The sequence below is a fragment of the Talpa occidentalis genome, unplaced genomic scaffold (assembly GCF_014898055.3).
Source record: "Talpa occidentalis isolate TD23 unplaced genomic scaffold, MPIMG_talOcc4v2.1 talOcc4.5, whole genome shotgun sequence".
In the NCBI taxonomy this organism is placed as follows: Eukaryota; Metazoa; Chordata; class Mammalia; order Eulipotyphla; family Talpidae; genus Talpa; species Talpa occidentalis.
The window spans coordinates 93,788,670-93,812,652 of NW_023604861.1; the positions used below are offsets into that span (position 1 = coordinate 93,788,670).

The 23,983-nt window shown below is 52.7% G+C and overlaps 4 protein-coding genes across 4 annotated transcripts; 3 read left to right on the top strand and 1 right to left on the bottom strand.

Annotated features, from left to right (window-relative positions):
- The first annotated feature begins 290 nt into the window (after window positions 1-290).
- Window positions 291-3,693, top strand: VAMP8 (vesicle associated membrane protein 8). Its single transcript, XM_037527754.2, has 3 exons — window positions 291-400; window positions 1,730-1,888; window positions 3,242-3,693. Exons 1-3 carry the CDS (start codon window positions 398-400, stop codon window positions 3,377-3,379), a joined length of 300 nt encoding a protein of 99 aa, XP_037383651.1. The 5' UTR covers window positions 291-397; the 3' UTR covers window positions 3,380-3,693.
- A 2,122-nt stretch (window positions 3,694-5,815) lies between these two features.
- VAMP5 (vesicle associated membrane protein 5) lies at window positions 5,816-14,529 on the top strand. The gene is made up of 3 exons (XM_037527755.2): window positions 5,816-5,874; window positions 11,700-11,837; window positions 12,298-14,529. The coding sequence occupies exons 1-3, from the start codon at window positions 5,872-5,874 to the stop codon at window positions 12,496-12,498; spliced, it is 342 nt and encodes a 113-aa protein (XP_037383652.1). The 5' UTR covers window positions 5,816-5,871; the 3' UTR covers window positions 12,499-14,529.
- RNF181 (ring finger protein 181) lies at window positions 14,529-16,405 on the top strand. The gene is made up of 5 exons (XM_037527757.2): window positions 14,529-14,736; window positions 15,351-15,481; window positions 15,654-15,763; window positions 15,931-16,005; window positions 16,266-16,405. The coding sequence occupies exons 1-5, from the start codon at window positions 14,651-14,653 to the stop codon at window positions 16,323-16,325; spliced, it is 462 nt and encodes a 153-aa protein (XP_037383654.1). The 5' UTR covers window positions 14,529-14,650; the 3' UTR covers window positions 16,326-16,405.
- Window positions 16,406-17,037: 632 nt separating this feature from the next.
- TMEM150A (transmembrane protein 150A) lies at window positions 17,038-21,630 on the bottom strand. The gene is made up of 8 exons (XM_037527756.2): window positions 21,571-21,630; window positions 20,841-21,021; window positions 20,349-20,396; window positions 19,924-20,010; window positions 19,237-19,304; window positions 18,804-18,931; window positions 18,068-18,245; window positions 17,038-17,848 (listed from the first exon to the last, which is right to left on the bottom strand). Exons 2-8 carry the CDS (start codon window positions 20,903-20,905, stop codon window positions 17,607-17,609), a joined length of 816 nt encoding a protein of 271 aa, XP_037383653.1. The 5' UTR covers window positions 20,906-21,021; window positions 21,571-21,630; the 3' UTR covers window positions 17,038-17,606.
- Window positions 21,631-23,983: the final 2,353 nt, after the last annotated feature.

Below are 23,983 nucleotides of genomic sequence, written 5' to 3' on the forward strand. Positions count from 1 at the left end.
ATGTGAACTAGGTCTGCAGGGTGCTTAGGGCGGATTATACTGTCTAGGAATTGGAGACAGATATTCAGAAGGTAAAGAGCACAAGACGGCTGTGCTTAGCATAGCAGAGGGCCAGTCTCAATGCCGGATCACACTTCTCTTGCAGACGCTTTAGTAGACTCTTGGCGCCCGGCAGCCTGTGGCTTTAAGTCGGAACTCTCCTCTGGGAGGAGGCTGGAGGGCCCTGGCGGGTGCCAGCCTACCTGAGAGAACCTGCGTGAGGTGTGGCCGGCTCGGGATGCGAGGTGGGCGGAGGGCGGGCTGAAACTTGGAGCAAGCAGGAAGTGAGCCGAGGGCCGCCTGGGAGGAAACAGACTGGCCCAGTTCGGCTGCTGACAGGTCCCGGCCGCTCGGAGACATGGTGAGCGAACTGGGAACTGGGAAGGGGCCGCTTTAACGAGGGGCCCGCGGGGGCTGAGGGCTGGGTTTCAGGAAAGGAAATGTCAAACAGTAAAGTTAGACGGCGCGGGGGAGAGGGGACGGCTCTTACTGCGGGCTCTTTTTGACAACTTGGCTGCAAATAGCAGTGAGCTGTCCGGAGCGGGTGTTCCTGCCTCCCTCCCTCGGTCTGTCCGTGCCCGTCCGCTGACCTCTGTGCTGTCCCAGAGCTAGACTTCCGTAGAGGTAGGGGATCCGAATTCCTGGCGAAGAACTGCCCAGCCGCCCATCACCTCCTCCTCCTCCCGCCGGGCGGTGCTGTGACATTCTTGGTCAGCGCCTCTGCTGTTCCCAGCGCAGATTCTAGGCCGAGGCAGGGACTCTTCCCCCTGTGCTCGGCTTTTGATCCCCACAGAAGCCAAGAGGATTTGCCTCTCCACCGAGTTGGAGGAATCCATTGCTCTCCATTAACATGAGGAAGAGAACTAAGGGTTTGTACAAGTACCACAAGTTAGTTCTCTCTCATAACACAGTCTTCACCCACAGCCCTGGCCTGTTTTCGGAGGCCCAGTGGGTCAGGAGGGGAGGAGCTTGATAATGTTTTCCCTCCCTATTCAAAAACTTTATCTAGAGGCCTGGGGACGAGGCATCAGCCTGGGAGGACTTGTCCTCCACTTCCCCCAACGTCCAGGCTGCTGTTTTTATTTAATATCTGCACAAGCAGGCTGTGGCTTGGTGCCTGTACATGGGGGGAAAGCAGAAGTTTGTGGCCCAGTGAGTTGGTTCTCTCCCCTGGGACCCGGTGGGGGTTTTGGAGCCTAATTGCTGTTGGATCACAGCAACATCGCTGCTCTGGGCCAGAGGTGAGCGTGTTCTGCTGACCAGCACAGACACTTTTAATGAGGACCTTGTGGGATCAGGCAAGCGGGGCTGGCTCTTGGAGCTAGTAAATACAGTGGTGGAGTTCTGTGTAGTGAAGTGCCAGCTGGGCTGTCTTCTCCCACCCTCTCTGAGAAGCAAGGGGGTGAGGGGAGGGTTTAGAGAGGGACTTCTTTTCCTCATCAGGGGCCCTGAGAAGCTGAAAAGGAGTTTGATCTAGTCTGTCTAGTGTCAGCTCTCACCTTCTGAGGCTTAACAATGCATTTATTTTTGATTACATGAGTAATACATGAAAACATTCTCTTGTAAACATTCAAGCATTACAAAAGTTAAAGTTCACATTGGGCCTTCCCCTTCTCCGGGGCTATGAGGCTGAGTGTTTGGGTTCCTCCACCACTTGCCTGATTAACCCCCCCCCCCCATTGCTGCCCAGGAGGAGGCCAGTGGAGGTGGAGGAAATGACCGTGTGCGGGACCTGCAGAACGAGGTGGAGGGAGTCAAGAATATTATGACCCAGAATGTGGAACGGATCCTGGCCAGAGGAGAAAACTTGGATCATCTCCGCAACAAGACAGAGGACCTGGAGGCCACAGTGAGATGGGGAAACTGGGAGCTAGAGGGAGAGAAGGAGGGAAGGTTGTTCAGGGTTTGGAGGGCAGTGGTGGGGGGGACAAAATGAACAGGAGGGAGGTCAACTGCCATTTCTTTGTCTTTTCACCCATTTTGGGAATTGGTGTGAGCAGAGTCCCCACTGCTGATGCTGCTCTACTCTACTGATTGGAGCTGGAGCCCAGGGATTGGGTTAGGGGTTGGGAGCTGACCCATGGAAGCATTTTTCGAGACAGATAGATAGCTCATTCACTCCAGGCGTTCTTGAGTTTCTCTACCATGAAACTGATTTTTTCCCTCTGAAGGCTGCCCTTAATCATTTGGATCTGACCTCCCCTGGGGCAAAAAAATGCGGGCTCTGGGAAAATTCTCCAAGAATCTTCTCCAGGAATTATTAGGCAGGGGATGGAAAACTGCTAGAGACTTGCTGAGTTGGCTGTAAAAGGAAGCTGAGAAGAGCAGTGAACTTCTTGGATCCTAGGGTCCTCTGCTAGCTAAAGGCTAGAATAATATCTCCCATACCTCTTACCAGAACCCATTCTCTCTCTCTAGCCAGGAACTGAGTCAGCTGCTCGGGGAGGTAGCAACTATTAAGATCAACAAAGCCTAAGTGTCAGGCTCCACATCAGTGGAGAGAGACTGGCTGTGGCTAAGTCCTGTGTGGTATCATGGGTATAGCTCCTTTGTCTCCCTGACACCTAGTATTTTTTATCCACAGCCTAATCTGGGGGCATGGTCCAGGTGTTATAGAGCAGCCCCAATATTGAATGGGTTCCTGGCTGTGGGTCCTCACCCGCGCCCTTAAAAGGGACTTATTAAGACATCCTTTTCCCCCTAACAGAGGGACACTTAATTCTTACAACTTGAGTTGCAAAAAGAAGAACAGTTTTCTTTACCTCCAACCCCCATACTACCTGGGTCCTCCTCCAGTCTCAGGAGTCCCCATGGGGACCACAAGGAATGCGGAGTCAGGGAGACATGGCCACCTGGAGCCTGCACCCCTTGGCCCCAGTGCTACCCTTTCAAGGGCAGGTTGTGCTGCTGGTGTCACAGCCCTGGGGGTGAGCTGTGTAGGAGATCCCCTATGGTATGCAACAGTGCCTGGGGACGAAGTGTAGAGGGCAGGCAGAGGCCTGAGAGTCCTCCCACATGCAGGTGGAGATCTCCCCGGAACCAGGGAATTCCTAAGTTTGAACTTGGTCCATAAAATTGTTCTGAAGGCACATTGGTGAAGGTAGGAGGGCAAAGCATTTTAACTGCTGAAAGCTATGGCATGTGGGCTTGTTGTGCTGTTGTCTCAGCGGGGTCCCTGGATCACTCTGTCTTGTCCCGGCAGTCTGAGCACTTCAAGACCACGTCGCAGAAGGTGGCGCGCAAGTTCTGGTGGAGGAATGTGAAGATGATCGTGCTCATCTGCGTCATCGTCTTTATCGTCGTTCTGTTCATCATTCTTTTTGCCACTGGCACCATCTGAGTAACTTAGGGATTTCCCCCTGACCCCCCCACCAGCCTGGGGGCACCTCCACGTGGGTGTCCAGAGGGCTCTGTCCTGTCCTTCTCCATGGGGAACACTGCTTGATCCTCTTGCCCCTCACTCTGAGACCCTCCCTGTCACATTGCCTGCCCCAGACAGCACTTTGGTCCCCAGGAGAGAGCCGGACTATGGCAATGTTTCCCGGGTCCTGGGGTTGGTGGAGACCCAGAGGGCCCAGCCTGTGCCTGGGGAGCTGCTGGAGGCTGGTGGGCAATAAAGATCTTTTAGTCTGCCTACACATGTGAGGTGCTTTCTCACTCTCCGTTTTGCCTTTGGCCCTTCCAGTTCTTTGCTCCCTGAGGATACCTTCTGACTGGGCTGTCCCATTTGATGCCCATGTTTTGAGAGGGGTGGAGAGCCTGGGTTTGGAGAAGAAACATGGAGCCTCCCTGTATTTCTTTATGCCTCCTCTTGTTCCATTCACAGTCACAGGTCTCAAGAACAAGAATTTTCTCAGAATCTTGACATGCATCATTTCAGGGAGATAGGCAAGACTCCTGAGTGCCACCCTTGGGTCTTGCCACAGTCCTGCATTACTCTTCTGCTGGTCCTGCTAGGCAAGACATGAAGCTGACCTGGTTGGAGTATAAAGGAATCTGGTTAAGGAACTCCTGCTTCTTCCATCATCTCTATATCTTTTCTGTGGCCCCATTGTAGTCTAGAGTGGGGGTGAGGTGGTGTTAGGAGGAATTGGACTGCTTTTCCTTCTCTTGTGGTTCCACAAGTTCTATTTGTCTCTTGTCTGCCCCTGCCCTTCTGGGACTTAGCGGTGCTTCTGGGTCTCAGCTCTCCTGAGGGGGCAAGCATCTCTCCCCCTTGTCCTGTGGCTGGCATAGTCACTGTCACAGGACAGGGCCTGTAGCCATCCTTTCCCTCCATGTACAATGGGCCTCTCTGTCTCTGGGCCTCCCTCCTCCCCACCAGGTTCCACTGTCATTGTCACACTTTCCAGTGCCCAGTCTGCCTTGGTTGGGGGAAGGGTTTTATCATCTTTGCCCCTATTTCCTCCATATGCAGTCTAGAATGGAAACAATGCATTTTTGGGGAGAGAGCAAGAAAGGGACTGGTTGGGAGACAGGATTTGGAACTAGTACTGGTAAGTCAGGTTCTGGACTCATGCTCTGATATCTGGGGAGGGAGGAGGAAAGCACAGAAGAGACCCTGGCCATCCTCTCTCTCCTTGCTCCAATCCCAGACTCTCAGTCCAAGGAAGTGCAGTGAAACCTCTTCCTTGGAACCCACACTGGCCAGGGAGGGGGTTGTGTCTGTGCTTACAGGGACTAAGTCACAGGGAGCGAAACCCTCACCCCTTTCCTCAAGATAGGCCATATTTGAGATGTTGGGGGTGGTAAGGGGTGAGGTGCAGAACAAATGGCTGGTGACTTCTGGCAAATTCAGCTCAGAAAAGCTCTGAAGGGTTAGTAGACACACTAGCCCCACCCACCCTTTGATGAAGGTGCAGGGTCAGAGCAGAGCAGGGTTGCAGTTGCTCTTCTGGTGAAGAGGGAAATGCAGATAGGCTAGAGCTGGCACCTCCTCCAGGGGGGCCCATTTTCTTTCTTTCTTTTTTTAAAAAGATTTATTTATGCATACTAGAACTGGGGTGTAAGCCAGAGGTGCAGGGGTGGGGAGTGAGAGGATTCACCAGAAAGAGTGGGGAGCGGAACAGGCCCATCTACTGAAAATACACTGCTGAGGGGAGCAGTGGGAGAGACAGGAGAGGTCTGCTTGTGCCATGTGGTATCTCCCTGGCTGGCCAGGGATGGAACTTGTTCTGCAGTGGCTGGCTATAGCTTGCTAGCGCTGAGACTTTAACCCCTGTGCCACCAGGGAGGCTCCCTCATTTTCTTTCATAATTAAGGGGAAATTCACACACTGTGCAAGTGACCATTTTTAAGTGTATGATTCAGTAGTACATTTGACAATGTTTTGCAACTACCACCTCTTTTTAGTTTCAAAACATTTTTTGATGGGCCCGTTCAGCCTAGTCCAGTGTCAGACAATTGCACCCACACAGATGCTTGTTGAATGAATTATAACTCCGCAGTTAAACCCCATCTATGCCATCTCGTATGCAGCCCCAGAAAGTACCCCCTGAGTCTGCTTTAGAGCCCACTCCACTGTGCCCAGTTCATAGACTGGGCCTCCGTGGTGTGGTCAGCGTGCAGACCTGGCGCCAGGTTGCGCAGGCTTAGCCCCCAATTCTTGAGGCTGGGGAAGCTCGACGGCGGCGGCTGGGGAGGAGTCGTCGTACCGACACCGGTTGCGGACGTCGGACGCTTTCGATTTGACTCGGTCTCGGTGGCGGCTGGGAGCAGGCGCGCCCCCCGCCCTCGGGCCGGCCCCGCCCCTCCGCTTCCTCCCGGGTCTCTGGCACCGCGGCCGCTCCCGCGGGCAGAGGAGCCGGAGAGGGCGAGGCGACGGCAGCCGAGATGGTGAGGGTTCCCGGGCGGCGCGAGGCAGCGGGGCGGTGAGCAAAGAGGGGGTTTGGGGGTGCGAGGCAGGAGTCTGGTGTCCCACGGCGGGGGCGCCCTGCCGGGCCCACCGCACCAGTCCCGGGCGAGGTGACGCTGCCAGGAGCAGCGTGCAGAGCGGGAAAGAAGGTGCTACCTGCGTCCAGTGAGGCCGCCCCCCTCAAGGTGAACGGGTCTCGGACTTATCTCTTCCCTGGAGCAAAGTGGTACCGCTTCTGAGTTGCCCCTGGGCTGAGATTCCGGTGGCGATCATTTACCGGGTCTGTGACCCTGGCAAGCCTCTTAACCTCCGTGAGCCTCCTTTTCCGCCTCTGTGAAGTGGGGTCAGCACATCCCAGCCTTGCTGGGTCCTTGTCTGGTTAAAGGAGATATAATGGCTCTCAGAACCTGCCCTAAGAAATGGTAGGTAATGTGATGACCTCTTGAGCCCTTCCTGGAGCTGTGAGGAGCCAAGCCCGACTTGGGACTTGGAAACCTGAGCAGATAGGACGCTAGAGGCGGTGCCAGCCTTACAACAGGGTGTTACAGGGCAAACTCCCTTCTGCCTTTAGAAAGAGAAAGAAAAGATGTTTACTACATAAGTTCCACTAACGTTATAGCGTGCCTCCTGCTTAACACCTTCCTAGCGACATAACCCTGAGTTGAGTCATCCCCCACTCCTGCTGCAGGCTGGGGTCTTTTTTTTTTAAGATTTATTTATTTATGCATACAAGAGCTGGGTACAGTCCAGAGATGCAGGGGGTGAGAGGATTCACCAGAGACAGAGTGGGGAACAGAACAGGTAGGCAGACTGAAATACACTGCTGAAGGGAGCAGTAGGCGAGACAGGAGAGGTCTGCTGCGTCATGTGGGTTGCTCCCTAGCCGCCCGGCGATGGAACTTGTGCTGCAGAGGCTGCGGATTGCTTCATAGTGCGGTGCTTAACCCCTTGTACCACCAGGGAGGCCCCAGGCTGGGGTCTTTGACCTCACTTGCCATCTCTAAAGCAGGAACTGCTGGTGTCAGTTGTCCCCCCCTCCCCACCCCTTGGACTCCCGGGAAGATGTGCCTGTCAGGAAGCAGAGGTGTGATGATGAAGCCTGACTAAGGGTCGGGATGCGGGGATGGCTTCGTCTCCAGGGAACTGGAGGCAGGAAGAGGAAGTGAGGCAGGAAGGTAGCGCTGAGCTCTAAGACCACACCAGGAAACGAGGGAGGCTCTGAGAACAGACCAAACTCCAAGCCCATTTCCCATCATTAGGGCCATGGGATCCTTAGGGCTGAGTGGGCTTCTGTCTGGCCCTGAGTACCTGGGAAAGAGAGGACACTCCTGAAGTAAAGGCTGAGACCAGAATACTTTATTGGGGGGCACTGGAAAACTCTCGGACTCTCACAGGTCCATTTGAGGCAACTAGTGGATCAGAGCCTGGAGGGGGTGCAATGATCCCTCTCCCCACCCATCTCCTAGTCCCATCCCTTTGTTTCTTCTTCCACTCCTGCTCCATTCTCTGTCTCCAAGTCATTGCCTTCCTATTTCTCAATCCCACTCCCTACCTGCTGCTTCTTCCTTTCCTTTCGCTCCTCCTCCTCTTCGGTCACTCATTCGACCATTGTTTCTTTGGCCTGTCCTTTGTGCCAGATGTGGTGACGGGTATAGGGGCTAGAGTAGGAACAAAGCTGTGATGGAAAAGATGGAAATTGAATGAGCGATGAGTTGAATTCATGAGTGATGAGCTGAATTCATTCTTGTAGATGGTCCTTTCATTCACTGTCTAAAGAGTTTGTGTTTTGAGTCACGAGCCTCAAGTTCCATTGAAAGCAAGAATCAAATGATCTGGTGAGTCTTTAGCTAGCCAGCTCAAGCATTTGACCTCTCTTTACCTACATCCAGTTTAGCACAGGAGTTAAGAATATGATGCTTGCTGTCTACACGAGCTCGACCTCCCAGATCTTCAACTCCTTGGCTGTGTGATCTTAGACAGGTGATTTAGCCCCTCTGAGCCCCAGTTTCTTACAACACTTGGATAATAGCACTGTTCTCAATGGATTGTTGGGAGGATTAAATGAGATAAAGTGAACAAACAACTAGCAGCATAGCGCTTAGCACAGAGTGTGTGCCCCTGAGTGATGCCGGTTATTTTGTCAAGATGTGAAACCTCTACTAGTGGTGGGCTAGCAAAGATTGCGAGAAATTCTGTATTAAGTTAGAAACAATGAAGTGCACAAGTTTGCAATAAGGAAGAGCTTACTTGGCTGTGTATTTTGTAAAAATAGCTAAGAGGTTTTATTGACGAGGATTGTTAGTTCTTGGGATCTGACTGCCAAAAAAATAAATCTTAGGGAAATTTCGGCTATAACAATAATAGTAGCTATTGTATTTTTTTTTTTAAGCTCAGGAGGATTTATTAGTGATAGAAACAGCCCTTGCCTGCAAAGGGAGGGGGATCAGAAGCTATTGTTTCTTAGCATTTATTATGTGTCAGTTATTGTACTAAGCACTTTATGCGGTCACATACCTTAGCTAACATTATGGTGGATAGTATTTTATTGTCAACACTTTACAGTTGAAGAAGTGGAAGGTCGGCGGAAATGTTATGTCCTCACTCTTCAGCCACTTAGCTGGTGAGTGACAGGCAGGGCTGCAGTGTTTTTGGTTTCTGAGCTCAGGTGAGTGCTGACCCCACAGGGAGCTGACACACCTGGTCTCTGCCCAGGTCCATCTGATGAGGACAACGATGATCGCTGGAAGAAGGTTTCTCAGGCTCTAAACAAGAGACCGGAGACAGGAGCATGGGGGGTTGGGGAGGAGTTGACAGCTTTGTTTTCAAAAGTATTTGGCCTGGAAAAACCTGAGTGAAGATTTGAGCTTTAAAGGAGGGATATTCTGTACAGCGGGCAATGGTCTGTCAAGAACATTTCCTGCGTAACTGTCACCCTTGGTGTGCCAATGACACTGCTGCTCCCTTCCCCCTGGCTCAAAACCTCAAGCCCTGAAGGCCCTTAGCAGGGCTAGGAAGTGCCTTTGTCACCCCTCCTTCCTTGCTACACTCTTTGTTCCCACCTTGCCTGGTGGGCATCTCCTCACACTCTTGCACATGGCACTCTTCCAGCCCTCTGGCCGCTGCTGTCCTGTGTGTTCTCACTTCCAGCCGAGCTGGTCTATTGCCAATAGAGAAATGATCCTCAGGCACCTCTCCAGTGTTGCCCTTGGCTCAGAAACCTGCACTAGCTCTTATTCTATCCCTCCCTCCAAGTGAGCTTTCTCTTCTTGACATTTACTACTTTTTCCTGCATCTCCATCTTTAACCTTGGCTTGGCTCTGCATGGTCCCAAGTGTGTGCCCGTTTCTCTGTACTGGGAACACTCCAGTTGTATCCCATCCTTCCAGGGCTCATCCTACCTTGTCTGCCGCAGCTCTCAGGAATCACCCTCTCTTTGGGTGGCTCCTGCACTCGCTATTGTATCTCACAGTGTCGGTCTTTACTCTTTTCTAATTGTATCATGTATGTCTCTTTCCCCCAGTTGATAGAGATCTCCTCAAGAATAGGCGCAGTTCATTCAGAAAATATTTACCAGGCATGCCCTGTGTGGCAGGCACTGTGCTGAGGTCACTGTGACAGAGGCAGCATGACCCCCGCCCTAGGTCGGATTCCCACAGGCACACCCCATCATCCCTTTCACCATGTCCGCAGAGACCTGTGCATATAGTGTCCTTTTCCCTCTGAATGAGCGGGGCAAGGAGGGCTCAAGATTTGAGCCTGAGGCCTCTGGGTTTCCTGGAGCTAATGTGTTCTTTTAGGCCTGGACCATTTTGGCTGTGGACAGGCCTGGCTCTGCAGTGGGGAAAGAGCCTGTAGATTGCAGCGGGAGGCACAGCCAGCTCTCCTGGAGAATGTGACCCCAAGTCACCCCATGTTGGAGAATGAGATAACAACAGCTGTAGCGTTTGGAGCAGAACAAACTCTTACCCAGTGTCCCACTGGTCTTTTGCAGTGATCTGCATTTTTGAATCTTTGTCCATTCCTAAGGTTTTGCCTTGGACTCTAAGTGTGGGGATACCTTGAACTTTTTTTTTTTTTTTTTGGAGACTCCAAATAATAGAGGCTTATTGAATAGCATAGTGTTAACAATATCAGTGATGATGGTTGAGTTAGGAAAAGGTAGAGAAGAGTGTGGCTTCCCTGCTATCTTATTCCTCCTCCTTCCCCACTTACTGTTCCCCCTGTCGTGGCTTGCCTGCCTTCTCTTAAAGAAGGCAGGAAAGGTTGCTTTTCTAGCTCATGGGTAAATATTGACCTATTTCAGTGTCAGATGCCTGCTTCTCTAAAGTTCTGCTCAGCTAGATAAACACACTGGGATAACATCTCTTGAATGTAAGAGTTGCTTTTGCGTAGGCTATAATGTAATTGACCCACCCTCCTAGGCCTTGCAATGTCAGCACCACAGTGACTTCTCAGGCCCCACAGTGGCAGGTAAAGGTAGGAAACTCCCCCTGCCCTTTTTCTGGGAGCCTGAGTTCCAACTGGGCAGTTGAGACTCATACAGTAGGAATGCTTGGAGGTTGTGTGCAAGGCAGCTGCAAGGATCTTGAAGGCGGATTCTTGTCTGAGTAGGAGGTGGCCCTCTGTGACCACCAGGTCCCTTCCCTTTCTCTGGTTTGAAGTGGAATTTAGTCAAGTGCCAAAATGTCTGTTATAAACAATAGGCAATATGGGCTGGCAGGAAAGGGAGCTTGGCTGATGCTCTGTGGGAAGGAGACGAGAATAGGGATGGGCTGTGGGGGACTCGCCTGGGAGGAAGGAGTTTCTGTGGTTTATTAATCTGCTAGTATTCATCTCCCTGACATGTCCCTGGACCTGCTCCTACGCATCTAGTTCTCTACAAAGGCCTCCTGCCTTGGATCGCTCTTAGGTGCATGCACCCAAAGCCCAGTTCCTTTTTTGCTTGTGACCACATTTTTCTCCCTCCTCCCTATGTTCTCAACATTCCCAACCCCAGCTTGGACACCACACCTCCCTTCCCAGCCCTCTGATATGAGCTCAGTTCTTTTGTCAGGTGAGGCTGCCCATGCTGGGAAATCCAAGGTGTCATCTCTGTGAGTTGGAGCCCAGTGAAGATCCTGGCTGGCTGGAAGGCTGGAGGCCAGAGACCTGAGGCCAGGAAGGCTGAGATTCAGTTCCCAGGCAGACAGGGTATTGGCTTTGAACATTGATGTGGGGAACAGGTCAGGCCAGGAGGCAGAACTGGTCTGACCAATCAGGGGTCTGAGATCTGAGGATGTGGAGTGAGGGAGAGCTGAACTTGGGTGTGTGTGTGTGTGTGTGTGTGTGTGTGTGTGTGTGTTGGGGGGGGCAAGGGAGATCTTGGTTAGGCAGAAATTATGACATTGGCTGCTCCAGAATTACCTTCCTGTCTAGATTTCCTTCCTGTCTGACTTCTAGACAAGTAGCTAGGTTCCCTTTGCTGCTGCCTTATGCCAGGGGGAAGTCACAGGGCAGGTGTGCATGGGGTAGAAGTCATGCCAGAACAAGTGAGCTTTGTGGGAGGATGGTCTCTGCAAAGGTCCCACTCTGATTGAAAACTGAGGTGCTAGAAGCATGGGAATGCCTTGCACCTACCTTGATGGGCAGGGGGAGGAAACTTGAGACTAAAGGTGAGTAACACTCACCCAGGGAAGATGCTCTTTCTCTTAATCATATACCGCATGTACACAAGCAGGGTGGGGGGCGAGGAGGCCTCTAGGTCTCAGGACCAGATGAGGATCAGGTGGGGGTTTCATGCAGCCCTGACCTTGGGCTTCGTGCCCAGGCAGGGAAAGAGTTGGAGTTGTGCCAGCGGCAGGCGGAAGAGGTGACGGAAATCATGCTGAACAACTTCGACAAGGTTCTGGAGCGTGATGGAAAACTCTCAGAGCTGGAGCAGCGTTCAGACCAACTCCTGGACATGGTGTGAGGCCTGGGGAAGCAGGGAGGGGCTAGGAGGAGCCCTCGGGGAGAACTCTCAGGCTGTGCTCAGGGGCTCTAGGCCCTGGTTAGGGCTTGAGGCTGACACGAGTATCAGTGTGGGGCTGCTGGGTTTCTTGAAGCATCCCCTAGCTTAGATAGGCAATGGGTAAACTTTGTGAAGTAGAAGTCCTTGCTTTGAAGATGTGGACCTTCCTAAAGGTTGGGGAGTGGGATTATTAACTGGGGGTGAGCCAGGTAAGGCTGCAAGTCAAGGGCTACACCAGTGTCTGAGACCAGAAGTAAGATTGGGAGGGCCCCAGGGAAGCTCCAGAAGGGGAGTGGACAGGACACAGAGGATATGGGAGGAAACCAGGCCCTGCTGGGACAGTGTTGGGAGGAGCTGTCTCTGAAGCTTTCGGGGGGACCACTAACTCCCACCCTGTGTCTGGGGGTGTCCACAGAGCTCAGTCTTCAGCAAGACAACCAAGACCCTGGCCCAGAAGAAGCGTGGGGAGAACATCCGTTGCCGGATCTACTTGGGACTGGTGATGGGCGGTTGCCTGCTCGTCATCCTGATTGTGCTACTGGTCATCTTTGTCCCACAGAGCAAGGACTCCAGTCCCCCATTGGCCCAGGATGCAGGTGCTGAGTCAGGGCCTTGAGACTGAAAAAGCTGGGCCTAGAGAAGAGGCTAAATGGCTGCACTGGCCAGCTCTGGTCTCCAGAGAACGCTGGTGTTTGTGCCCATCTGAGCTACCCCAGTGAGGGCCAGAGGGCAACCTTGACACATGCACCTTTGCATGTTCCATCACACCATAGACTTGCCCTTGAGGGCAGCCCACTGTACTGCACTGGCCATGCCAGGCCAGCCCCACCTGGAGCTCAGTAAACGCTGCTGTTTGGTTAAAAGCTGCTGTATGGTTAAAGGCTGGTGTTTGTGTGTGTGTGTATGTGTGTGAGAGAGAAAGAGAGAGAGAGAGAGGAGAGATCTACAGGTTGGTTCATCCTGCTCTCTTCTCCCCCTGGGGTTGCTTAGTAAGCCATCACCTGAACAACTCTATCCCTGGCTGGTTGGGGGGTGGGGGTGGCGCTTCTGTGTCTTTCCCTAGCCTATCCAACTCTATACGAACAGATCTTTCTGGAGTACAGGTGTAAAGACACAACCAACCCTAAACCAGGCCCTGAGTCTGTTTCCCTGAGGATGGAGTCTGTTATTTTTCTGATGTCTTGGGGGCGCTCAGAGGACCAATGGGATGACAAAGAGAAAAACACTTCAAAGATTTTTATATCTGGAGGCTCTCACCTTCAGATAGACTTTTCTCCCTCTGAACACCTCTTCTTCCCCAATTTCTTCGCCCATATTTTCCCTCAAGCATTATTCCAGATTGCAGATGAGGCAGATGGCAGTGAATGAGAAATGCTTCTGTGGTTCTGTAACACAGAGTTAAAGTGATGCGTGGAGTTTTCCCTGTAGGAAATAATTCAGGCCTTTCAGAGCTCCAGGGCCACACAGGGACCGAAAGACAGTGCCTTTTGGGCCACAGCAAAGCTCACTGGGTAATTAACGTCAGGAAAGAAGGCAAGAAGGCCCAACCAAGACTGGAAGCAGGGCGGCCTCTGCCTGGGCTACTAAACAGCATCTCAAACTCAAGTGTGGGTAGGAAGAGGGATTCAAGATCAGGTGTATAACAGAAGCAGTTCCTTGTTAGGTTGAGTGAGGGCTACTGACAGGAAACAAGAACAAACACACTGATTGTGTGGTGCTTTCCCCCTCACCGAGCTTGTTCTTCCACTGTGTCCATTACTGGCTTCCTTTTCTGGGAAAGAGCTAGGGGAAGCACCTGCTCTTAGAGGTCATGTGACCTCCAGGACTCACGTTTTACATATGTAACGATAGGACCATTGTGGGGACTATTTATAATGCAATCGTTCTAAATGCCCAATCATCCAAATCATTTAGTATCTCACATTAGACTCACCTGTAGAACTTAAAAAAATACCACGTCCAGGCTTAGATTAGAATCCTTAAGGGTATGACTCTGGTTTCTGTTTTTCTTAAAGTTGCAACCCCTCTGGGTAGATAGGTGTACAAACGACTTATTTCAGTCAAGCCACTAGTTGTCCATAATCTAGGGAGAGGTGGAGCAACAGTCCGAAGGTCACAAAGTTGCAGGTAATGCTCCAGATTTACTGACGGGGATCTTTCCATTCTCGGTTGGAGAGGTTTACCCCACCCTTTATTATTGCGCCTAACACAGAAGAGCAGGAACTTTTTGTTTATTGATTGATTTATTTTTTTGAGGGCCAGGGAATCAAGCGCAAACTCCGGGACCAACGAGAGCGCAGCGGGTGCAGAATTGCCCGGCAGGGGCCAGAGCAGAGAGCGGCAAGAGCCCTGACTCCAGGCTCTTCCTCTAGACTCAGAGGCTCTGGGCCAGAGCATCCTTCTAAGATGCTTCTAGCATTTGAACTCCCGAGGCCCTCTGGGCCTCCGAGCAAGCTGAGATCCCTATCACCCTATCAGGCTTCTCAGGGCTTTAACGAGATCCACAAGTCACGGCTCCCAGGCGGACGCCCGAACGAGTATTTCCTGACCACCTCGGCCTCTGCCATTGGCGGTGGCCCGCGGTCACCTGACTCTCTCGAGCCTACGAGGCGGGCGGGACGAGCACTTCCGCTCTCGGGGCCAAACGCCTCGGTGCGCCCGCCCTTCGGCCGCGCTGCTTGGCCATCCTCTCTCAGCCGGCCAGTTAATTGGCCGACGCCGGGAGGGCGCAGTCCAGGGCGGAGGGCCGTGTCGGGCTGCCGGCAGCCATGGCGTCCTATTTCGATGAACACGACTGTGAGCCGTTGAACTCCGAGCAGGAGACCCGAACCAACATGCTGCTGGAGCTCGCACGGTGGGTGCGCGGCGCTGGGAGGCGGGCCTGGGCAGCGGGTTTCTTGACCCGGGACTGCCTGGAGGGGGCGGGTTATCTGGGACAGCGGATTCTGGGGCGGACGGATGAAGTCGATCGGCGGCGATGTTGGGGGGAGGTCGATAATTTGGATGGACCGTGGTTGGGCACGGGCAAGGGGATTTTGGGGAGACGAGCTGGACAAAAAAGATTCTCGGGGGCGAAGGACAGTGGGCTTTAGGTGTGGAAAGGGAGCCCGGGGGGCGGGGTAGAGGCCGAGTGGGTGTGAGTAGGTTGACTCCTTAGGAACATCGTCCACGGAAGCCGACACTGTGCCTTGGAATCTGGCCTTACCAGGTCACACCTGCAAGCCTGAGTAACTTCTCTGAGCCTGTTGCTTATTTGTAAAATGGGAATAAACAGCTTGCGTGCTGGGGTTGTTTGTGAGCAGCTGTAGATCATTTCTCACTTTGCTTTTCGCTAGTGAGCATTATTAAAGGGTAGCTGTTATTACTTAGACTAGCCAGACAAGGTGTTTATCTCTTAAGGCTTAGTGTACTGCAGGGGCAAAAAGGTGGGGTTTTTCTTTGGTCTCGAACTTGTGTCCTTCTTCCCAGGTCACTTTTCAATAGGATGGATTTTGAAGACTTGGGGTTGGTAGTAGATTGGGATCACCACCTGCCACCACCTGCTGCCAAGACTGTGGTTGAGAACCTCCCCAGGACAGTCATCAGGGGCTCTCAGGCTGGTAAGAACAGCAATTCCACTGTTTGCTACAAGTCTGCCAGACCCAACCCCTCCCCAAGTCAGACTGTGGTCTGACCTTCAGTTTTCCAGGTTGGGGCAAGAGTGGCCTCCAGGAGTGGGAGCTGGGAGGTAGGGTCTGTGATAGCTCTCCTGATCAGCACTCCCTCCTAAAGAGCTCAAGTGCCCCGTGTGTCTTTTGGAATTTGAGGAGGAGGAGACTGCCATTGAGATGCCTTGCCATCACCTCTTCCATTCCAACTGCATTCTACCCTGGCTAAGCAAGGTACTTACTGCTTCCTTTCTCCCAGCTCTTACCCTGCCCCTGGTCTAGTTGTCAAGCCTCTTTCTGTTTAGGGAGAAGGGAGAAGAGAGATGCAAATTGGGAGCAGGGAAGGGAAGGTAGTTTATGAAGACCAGACCCAGACTAGACACTGCCCTGCTTTTTCCCAGACAAATTCCTGCCCCCTGTGCCGCCATGAATTGCCCACTGATGATGACACTTATGAGGAGCACAGACGAGATAAGGTAGGAGCTGGTGGTAAGTGGAGGGGATCATAATGGGGCTTCCTCAGTGCCTGTCCTTGGTGTTCTCAGTCCCCACTTCAGCAGGTCTGGGTGGCTCTCAGGTGCTGGTTCTGGCTCTGGCTGCCTTCCCAGTGACTTTGGTGAGGGCCAAGAGCCTTGGCAATGCAGATACTAAGGACCTGAAAACGGTAAAAGCTGGTTCCGTGTTAGCTGTCCCATCCACAGGCCTTGAGGAATGGCACTTGCCCTCTTTCCTTTAGGCTCGAAAGCTACAGCAGAAGCATCGACTCGAGAACCTCCATGGAGCAATGTACACATGAGGCGCCTGGGTTTGTGTGCTGGTCCTCTACAACATCTTCCTTTTACACCTTAAATCCTCATTAAAGATTTCTTTACCCACCCCGAAGCTGCATTGATCACAGACCTGGGCAGGGGCTCTGCATCCTCCACTAGGTTCCTATTGCTATTGGAGAAGGTGGCCCTGAGGTGCAGAAAGCACCAGTTTATCCTCCCTGCCAAGCATGCTGGCTTGTCTGAACTTAGGGTGGTGGAGCCCAGGTCAAGAACCTGGCCATTGAACCAGCCAGGTTTGGGCCTTTGTGTTAGTGGTTGGAAAGCAAAATGTGTCGGGGTTTGGTATCTAGTAGCTACTCAAAGATGATAAAGAAAAACTAGCCCGAGTACCCCTTGTCCTGCAAATTTTTAGTCAGCCTTGGGATCCCAGGGACTCTCTTTAGCTCCACTGCAAAAATTGCTTCTAACATTTTAAATTTGCTCTGTGCATCTTGCCTAACCGGCCTCTCTCTAAGACTCAAAGTTCAAACCAGAGTCTGACCAGGAAAGGAAATAGGAAATGATCAGACCAGGTCAGTTCTTTAGACTGTCCAAGGCCCAGAAAGGGCTTCAGGCCCTTGGGGTTATTTGGATAGCACCTAGCGTCTTTTGCTCAAAGAGCAGTAGACACTCACAACTCTCCCTGGGGGCAGAGGCTTCCCCCCCATCTTTTGCCTAGGGAAAGTCACCCTGGATCAGGCCCTCTCTGACTCTCCAGAACAGAACACAAACATGCAAATTAGAATTCTTTTAATAGATATATAAAAAAAAGTACTAAAATACCCATGTGGTTCTGCTGTGTTTTTTGCCCTAAAGAATGAAAGGGGCAGAGTGAAGAAGTAAGCTCCCAGTGCAGCACAGTGAGCCCAAAGTGGGCTTCATGAAGACAAGGGAGTGCTCAGCGCCCCCTCCACCCCCTTCTCTATCCCTTGCTATTCCCAGCCCCCAGTGACTGCAGCAGGAAACCCCAGTGGTCTGACCTCGGCACTGGGGAGTAGAAGGCACCTGAAGGACTGGCTGAGTGAATGAGGATGTGACCTTTAAACATAAAAATAACACTGTGGTGTTGGGGAGCAGGTCGTGCACAGGTGGGTGCCAGGGCCCGCTCCTCTATGGCACAGGTGGGTGTGGGATGGCCACTCCTCCGGGAGTGAGGATGTCTGGATCCCAACTGAATACTTTCTCAAGTTGTTTTTGGTACAAAATAAATGCAAAGAAGATAAGAGTTGGGGAGCTTTAGAGGCAGGGCAGGCCACCCACCCTAGACCTCAGATCATGGCGATGCTCTCAGGGGCACAGTTGAGGTGCGTGGAGGTGCTGCTGCTTCCAGAGGACTTGCAGGCCCGGCCAGGGGCAGGCTGCAGCGCTGCCACCAGTGTCTCTGAGGTGACTGCCCCAAACTCATAGCTGAAGGTGCCGTAGAAAACGAGAATGTCGATGACAAACACCCACTCGCACAGGGCTGCCCCGTGCTGCAGCTGAGAACTCTCGTGGATAAAGAAGACACCACCTGGAAGAGGCTAAGGAAATGTTCAGTAGGATGTGTGGGAGCCTGCAAGCCCCTCTGCCTTCCCAGAGAGCTGGGCTGGAGCAAAGGACAAGGGCTCATCGCCCTGAAGGATGCTGTGCAGTGTTATCTGCTCAGGAAGGTGTGGCCCCCACCCCCCTTGGGTGGGAGAAGGACTGGGCTAGAGGATAAGTTCCTGGCTGCTCTGTCCTGGAAGGATACTGAGGACCAACGTGACAAAGGCGATGACTGCCAGCACAATCCGCAGGTAGGCCACAGCCAGGTCCTGGGGAGTGGTGGTGCCATGGTAGGAGAGGGCACAGTGCAGGCAGACAAAGAGTAGTCCAGCAGAGAAGGCCACGCCAGTTCCAATGTAGTGCAGAGACTTGGCATGATCCACCTGGGCCCGGAGAGAGGGGCTGGTCTGTGAAGCAGCTCTCTCTACCCCTTTACCCGCTTCACCCCACTTCTGTCCCGCTTTCTCCCTTTACCCCCCTTTCCCTCCCAGCCCCTGCTCCCATCCCCAGCCTTAAGGGGCTGCCCCTGCAGCTCAGGTCAATCCTTGGGAGACTGAGGACCCTCCTAGACTCTAGTGTAGCCACTGTAGTGAGGCACTATTGGGAGAGGTGGGCACATGGGAGTTTTTTTTAAAAAAAAGTACTGGATGACCAAGAATACACCCTACCAACTCTCCAGAATGAAGTCATTCTACTCTACCAAGTAAAGACAGATTCAGCGCTTTAACTGTTGGCCAATCTAGACTTTGTTCATTTTCTTTTAAGAAACCTGAAGACATAAACATGTTTCTAAAGTGAAGACCATTCTAGCTTTCTAAGTGGCCAAACCAGTTTATGCCTAAAGGGCATGTCGGTGACTATGTAGAAAGGGAAACGTGCTTACATTTACCCACGTTCCTCCAACCTCCCTCCCCCGGCAGAAGGATGGGCAGGCAGTGCACCTGGAAGTTGCCGACCACCACGAGGCCTGCGGTATTGGTACAGCCTGTGATGAGTGCTGTGGTGTTAAGCCAAGAGTGACGACTCTGCTCCAGGAGCTGCCCGTAGCGTAGAAGGCAGATCAGAGCCACTGGGGAAAGAGGGTATGGGTGCGGTCAAGTGTCTTCTTCCTGCCCGCTCTGCCACAACAGCCTGCCAGCTCCACCCCCAGATGCTCTGAGGGGCGGAGGGGAATAGAGAGGTGGTAAACAGTTTCTCCAGACAATGGCCAGCAGGGTGGCTGTGTGGGGGTGAGCATTTGGCCTTCAAGGAAGAAAAGTGGCCCTCTCACCTTAGCTCTTGGTGGGGCAGGTTATGCTGAGCAAGGGCTTCTGGACCTTTCTGGGGAGGTGGTGGGGTGGTGGGATGGCAAAGGGGGCTGAGAGCACAACTCACCCATGAAGGCACCTACGTTGCCGATGAGGCTGAAGAGGCAGCTCTCTGGGGGATATGTGCCGCACTTGCTGAGAGGACGAGGAGGAGGAGGAGCAAGGACAGAGTGAGAGAGGTAGAAGCCCCAGGAGGTCCCATTCTGGTCAACCTCCTCTCTTGCTTTATCTGCTTACTCCTTAGCAGGCAAGCCACTGATTTATGAGAAGGGCCAGCGTTGCTCACAGTGTTGGCTCGAAGGTGGGTCATCCCACCCTCCAGAGCCGAGCGCATGTGTTGAGTGGTAAGGGAGTGCTCAGGTCTGCTTGGCAGACCCTGAGGCTCCTTGGACTTCATGGTCTGACCTTCCTTGAACCAGAACTCAGGCTGCGCAATCAGAGGGCTGGAGCTGAAATCCAGTGCCTCCAATTACTACCTAGAAGACCTGGACGAATGACATAACTCTGGGGTTTCAGATTCCTTGCCTATAAAATGGTGAAAATAATAGCTGCCTCCACTCTGGGAGGAGAAATGACATGCACGTAAAGTGTGCAGCACAGCGCCGTGCAGACAGTCATTGTTAAGTAGAGTTATTATATGCCCTCGACATAATTATTCTTCCCAGGGTGCGAGGATAGGCCTTTACTGGGGGGCTAGGTTTGGACTCCCACAGGACCTCGGGTCTCCCCAGTGCGCCCAGTTTCTGCGCCTCACCTGATGAGGGGTACATCATCCAGAGTGCAGCATGTCTTCGGGCCCCCTTGCTCAGTGGGGTCAGGAGAGCAGGACTCGTTGTAGGACCTGGCAGGCAGGATATAGAGTAGACTGGGGGAAAGGGTTCCCCAGGGCCCCTGACCTGTAGCGTCAGGCCTCTCTGAGACTACGCTCCCAAACTTCCCCTGGCAGTGGCTGAAGAGCCCACTTCCCAAGGCCCGGCTGAGGCAGAAGCCCAAGGGGTGAGGGATGGTGGAAGCAGGTAGGTGGGCACAAAGCCATGCCTGGGGAGGGGCAGGCGCTGCCAATGTCAGAGAAGAGCAGTGAGGCCCAGGGTGTCCATCTGGCTTGCAGCAGCCCTGGCCCAAGAGGGAACAGAGATGAAGGGAGCTTTAGAGTGAGGCTGTCTGCAGAGCGCACCATACCAGTTCTCCACGGGGCACACGTGGCGGTTCATCACGGCCATGGCATACCTATGGGAACACAGCTGTCACTCTGCCTGTAGACCCCTCCCAGCCTTCCCCCACTGATTCTTTTTTCATGATTCTGATCCCATCAACATCAGTGTTCTGGCTGGCACTCATGTGGGCTGGCTTGGAGGCTTGACACACCAGAACAGCACAGCCCCCAACTAGAGGACCTTTGGAAGTTACCCTGACTAGAAAAAGTATGTGCATTGGGGCTACCCTGCTGATGAGCAGTGGTGCTAGCTTGTCCCATGAGGCTGTGTGCCCAGTCACCAGGCCAGGCTTTGGAGACAGCCTCAGTGATCCTGGGTTCCACCCTGGATCCTGCAACAAGACAGGGGACTGTGTGTGCCATCAAGCTCCTGTCGGATCTTGGAATGGGCAGTTTCGATCTGAGCCTGGGCCCATTTTGTACCCTAGTTGTCTTTAACCCTCCCCCTCTTTACTTACACAGTCCATAGGCCAGTGATGGAGAATGCTGACAGGCTGACAGGAAGGAGGATCCAGGCGGTCATGAGGGAGGGAAGCCAGGATGGTGGTGGTGTGGGGGAGAGGACAAGAGATGGGTGGGGGAAAGGGGGCGGGTCCGGCTACCTTAAGAAATTTCTCCAAAACCATCAGCTGCCCTGGCCTGGTGGAGAGAGACAGATCAAAGTCCAAGGTCCAGTGACTGACCATAGCGGGGGCGAGAGGTGGGGGGAAGGTGAGGAGGGCTTGGTAGTCAACACAGATTTCGAGCTCCCGCTGGGGTTCCGAGCGCCCAAACTTTGTGCTGAGTCCACGCCGGAACGTAGACACCCCCTCTGACATCCAGCGGGGGCTTCCGCGTTCCACCAGAATACCACGGGAGTGACCAGGGCCATAAATCTGGAGAGGGAACCACTACCCTGGCCTGCGGGACCCGGGCTGGGAGAGGGGCTGGGGTTTGGACAGGCACGCCAAGGAAAGCCAGGGAGCGGGTCCGGTCCCCCGGTGCAGCCGCAGGCAAGCGCCTGACCACCCGCTCCCAGGGAAAGTGGCGGGTTCACGCTGGGAGCTCAGCCCGTTCTCTATCCGCGTGCGCGCGGGGACCCCGATTTGGGCTTGCAGCCCATCGCCCGCGAGCCCCCCAGGACCCGAACTCTCCCTCCAGTCCCCAAAGTGATCTCTGGAGGTCCCGGGAAGGGGGCCCAGTACGCACCTCTCCGAAGTGCCCCGCCGCCGCCTGGCCCCGCTCAGCCCCCTCGTGGCGCCGTCTCCAGCTGCGGCCCTCGGAGCAGCCCAGAGAGGTTTAAAGGGCCGAGCGGCCCCGCCCCTGGCCCCAGGCCGCGCCGCGCCGCCCGCCGGGACGTGAAGTCCACAAGGCTCGGGTCCCGGCGCGCGCGCCCTGCCAGAGACTACAAATCCCGAGCCCCTGCGCCGGCGTCACGGTGGAAATGTGGGCGGCACCTCAATTTCGGGGGGGGGGACCTGAGCGCCGGGGGTTTGTGGCCAGGAACCCGAGCTGAAGCTGACACTGGAAATGCCAAAAGGATGGTCCGGTCAGCCCTGTTCCTGCGGTGGAAGCTTCGGGAGGCGGGAAGCTCTGGGGGCTACACAGCCTTTCAACCCCATGTGATTGTCATGGTGCACTAGGCTGGAGGAGCCTCCTTTCGCCGCTGGGCACTTTTAGCAGCCGAGATCCCTGGACAGTGATGCTTAGGTGAACCTCCTTCAGTGTGGTGGCCTGTGCCTGCCCCAGGTGAAGGCGAGGCGGATCCCGCGGGAAGCGAGCATAAATCCTGACTGTTGCTTTTAAGAAATTCAAGCGCCCAGGATTTGGCTTATGCTATTCATCAGATACCTTTTATTTTCAAGGGTACAAGTACACAGAGTACTGTCCAGAAGTCAGTGTCCATTTCCCGACTGCTGTACACTTGAATGCTGCAAAGACCCATGGACAGATATTCCAAGCGCGCACACACACGCGTGTATACACACACACACACAACCCAGTGTGGGTGAGCAAGAGATAAGGCAGCAGACTGGGACAAGGAATCAGGATAGTTTGGGAATAAATTACCCCAACTCAGTCAAAATTTAAGGCCCAGAGCATTACTAGCCATTCTTTTCCTGATTAAAAGGGTGGGGATACTCCTTTTACATACCAGAAGTGTGCCTGGCACTTTAAAAGGCAGCCCAGCATGTGCTGGTGGGCTTGTGAGAGACAACATTTGGGACTATATCCTGTTGAGCAGGGTTTGAGTTCCTGTCCAACCAATATCATGACATCTAAGGCTACTACTTAGTTTCGAAACTGGCTGTTTTAACATAAAGTGGGGGAGGGGATAAGATTGCCACTCCAGAGTGGTAACAAGGAGGCAGATTTGGACTTAATATGACAATCTGAATAATTCCTAAAATAGAATTACCAGGAGACAGAGCTCCCTATGAAGGAAGAGATCTTTGAGGGTGGTGGGCAGAAAGGAATTACATATCAGAGAAGAACCAGATATCTTTAATAGTCCCATCCAGCTCTAATGCTGTGTAAGTGTAGTTATGCTCCAACCAGGACAGTTCTTAAAATAGGCAGCAAGAGATGAGATTTCAACTGCTGATTCTGTGGTGCTGAGTGGCTTTAGGCCAGGCATTTAATCTTTACTTCCCCTATGTACACAAGTGATTTCACAACTTCTGGCAAAAACAGTGCTGTAAAAATAGTTTGAGTTTATTGGTTAAAAAGAACACTGTATTTGAAAAGTATCTTCTCAGAGGATTTTCAAATAATTTGCACACTTCGATTTATTCATCCACATAGCAGAAACATTGGAAATGAGAAAACAGAAACATGTATGGCTTTTTATACACTTAGTATCACAATATAAACAATACAACCAGTCTCTTATTCTGGTGACTGAGAAGGCAGTGGAGCCATTCACTTCAAAGTTTTCACTTCTAATATCACTCCAACTAGTGGGGAAATTGGGTGGGTGTCTAAGGCTTCTTGGTCATCTGTTTCCTCAGGGACAGGGCAGGAATTCATCAAGCGAGCTTAAAATGTTTCAAATAATTGTGAACATTCCATGGTGATACTCCCAAAGAAGGCTCAGAGGTAGCAAAATAATTTGTCCTTATTCCTATCTTTCTATATGCAATGGCTTCATTTGCATTTGTGAACCTGCTGGGGATCCACTACCCCACCTTCCACAGATCCTGCACCAAATGCAGAATGGATACTTTGCTGTGTAGCCAACGTTTCTTCCAGTCCTATGGACTAATCTCTAGTTGGCAGTGCCCTCAGAGTGGACCATGGAGATGGAATGTCCCTTTCAGAGGCTTGTCTACAAAGAGAAGCATTTCTTATTTTCCCTGTTGGTCCTATTGGTTGGCCAGGTTTCACAGACTCCTGCTCTCATTCAGCACAGGTTTTACATTCTTCTTTTCACTTCTTGAATTATATTCTTCAAAGACTTCCATGCGTGCCAGTTGGCTGCAACTCAAGCTTTAGTATTTACTCTTGCATAGCTCAAAGCCCCTGCAAACCTCAGCATCCTTCTATATTTAACATCACCCATCATGGAGCTGGAAATACAAAACCTTAAATCCCAAGCCTTATCCTCAGTAAGTGAAGAACG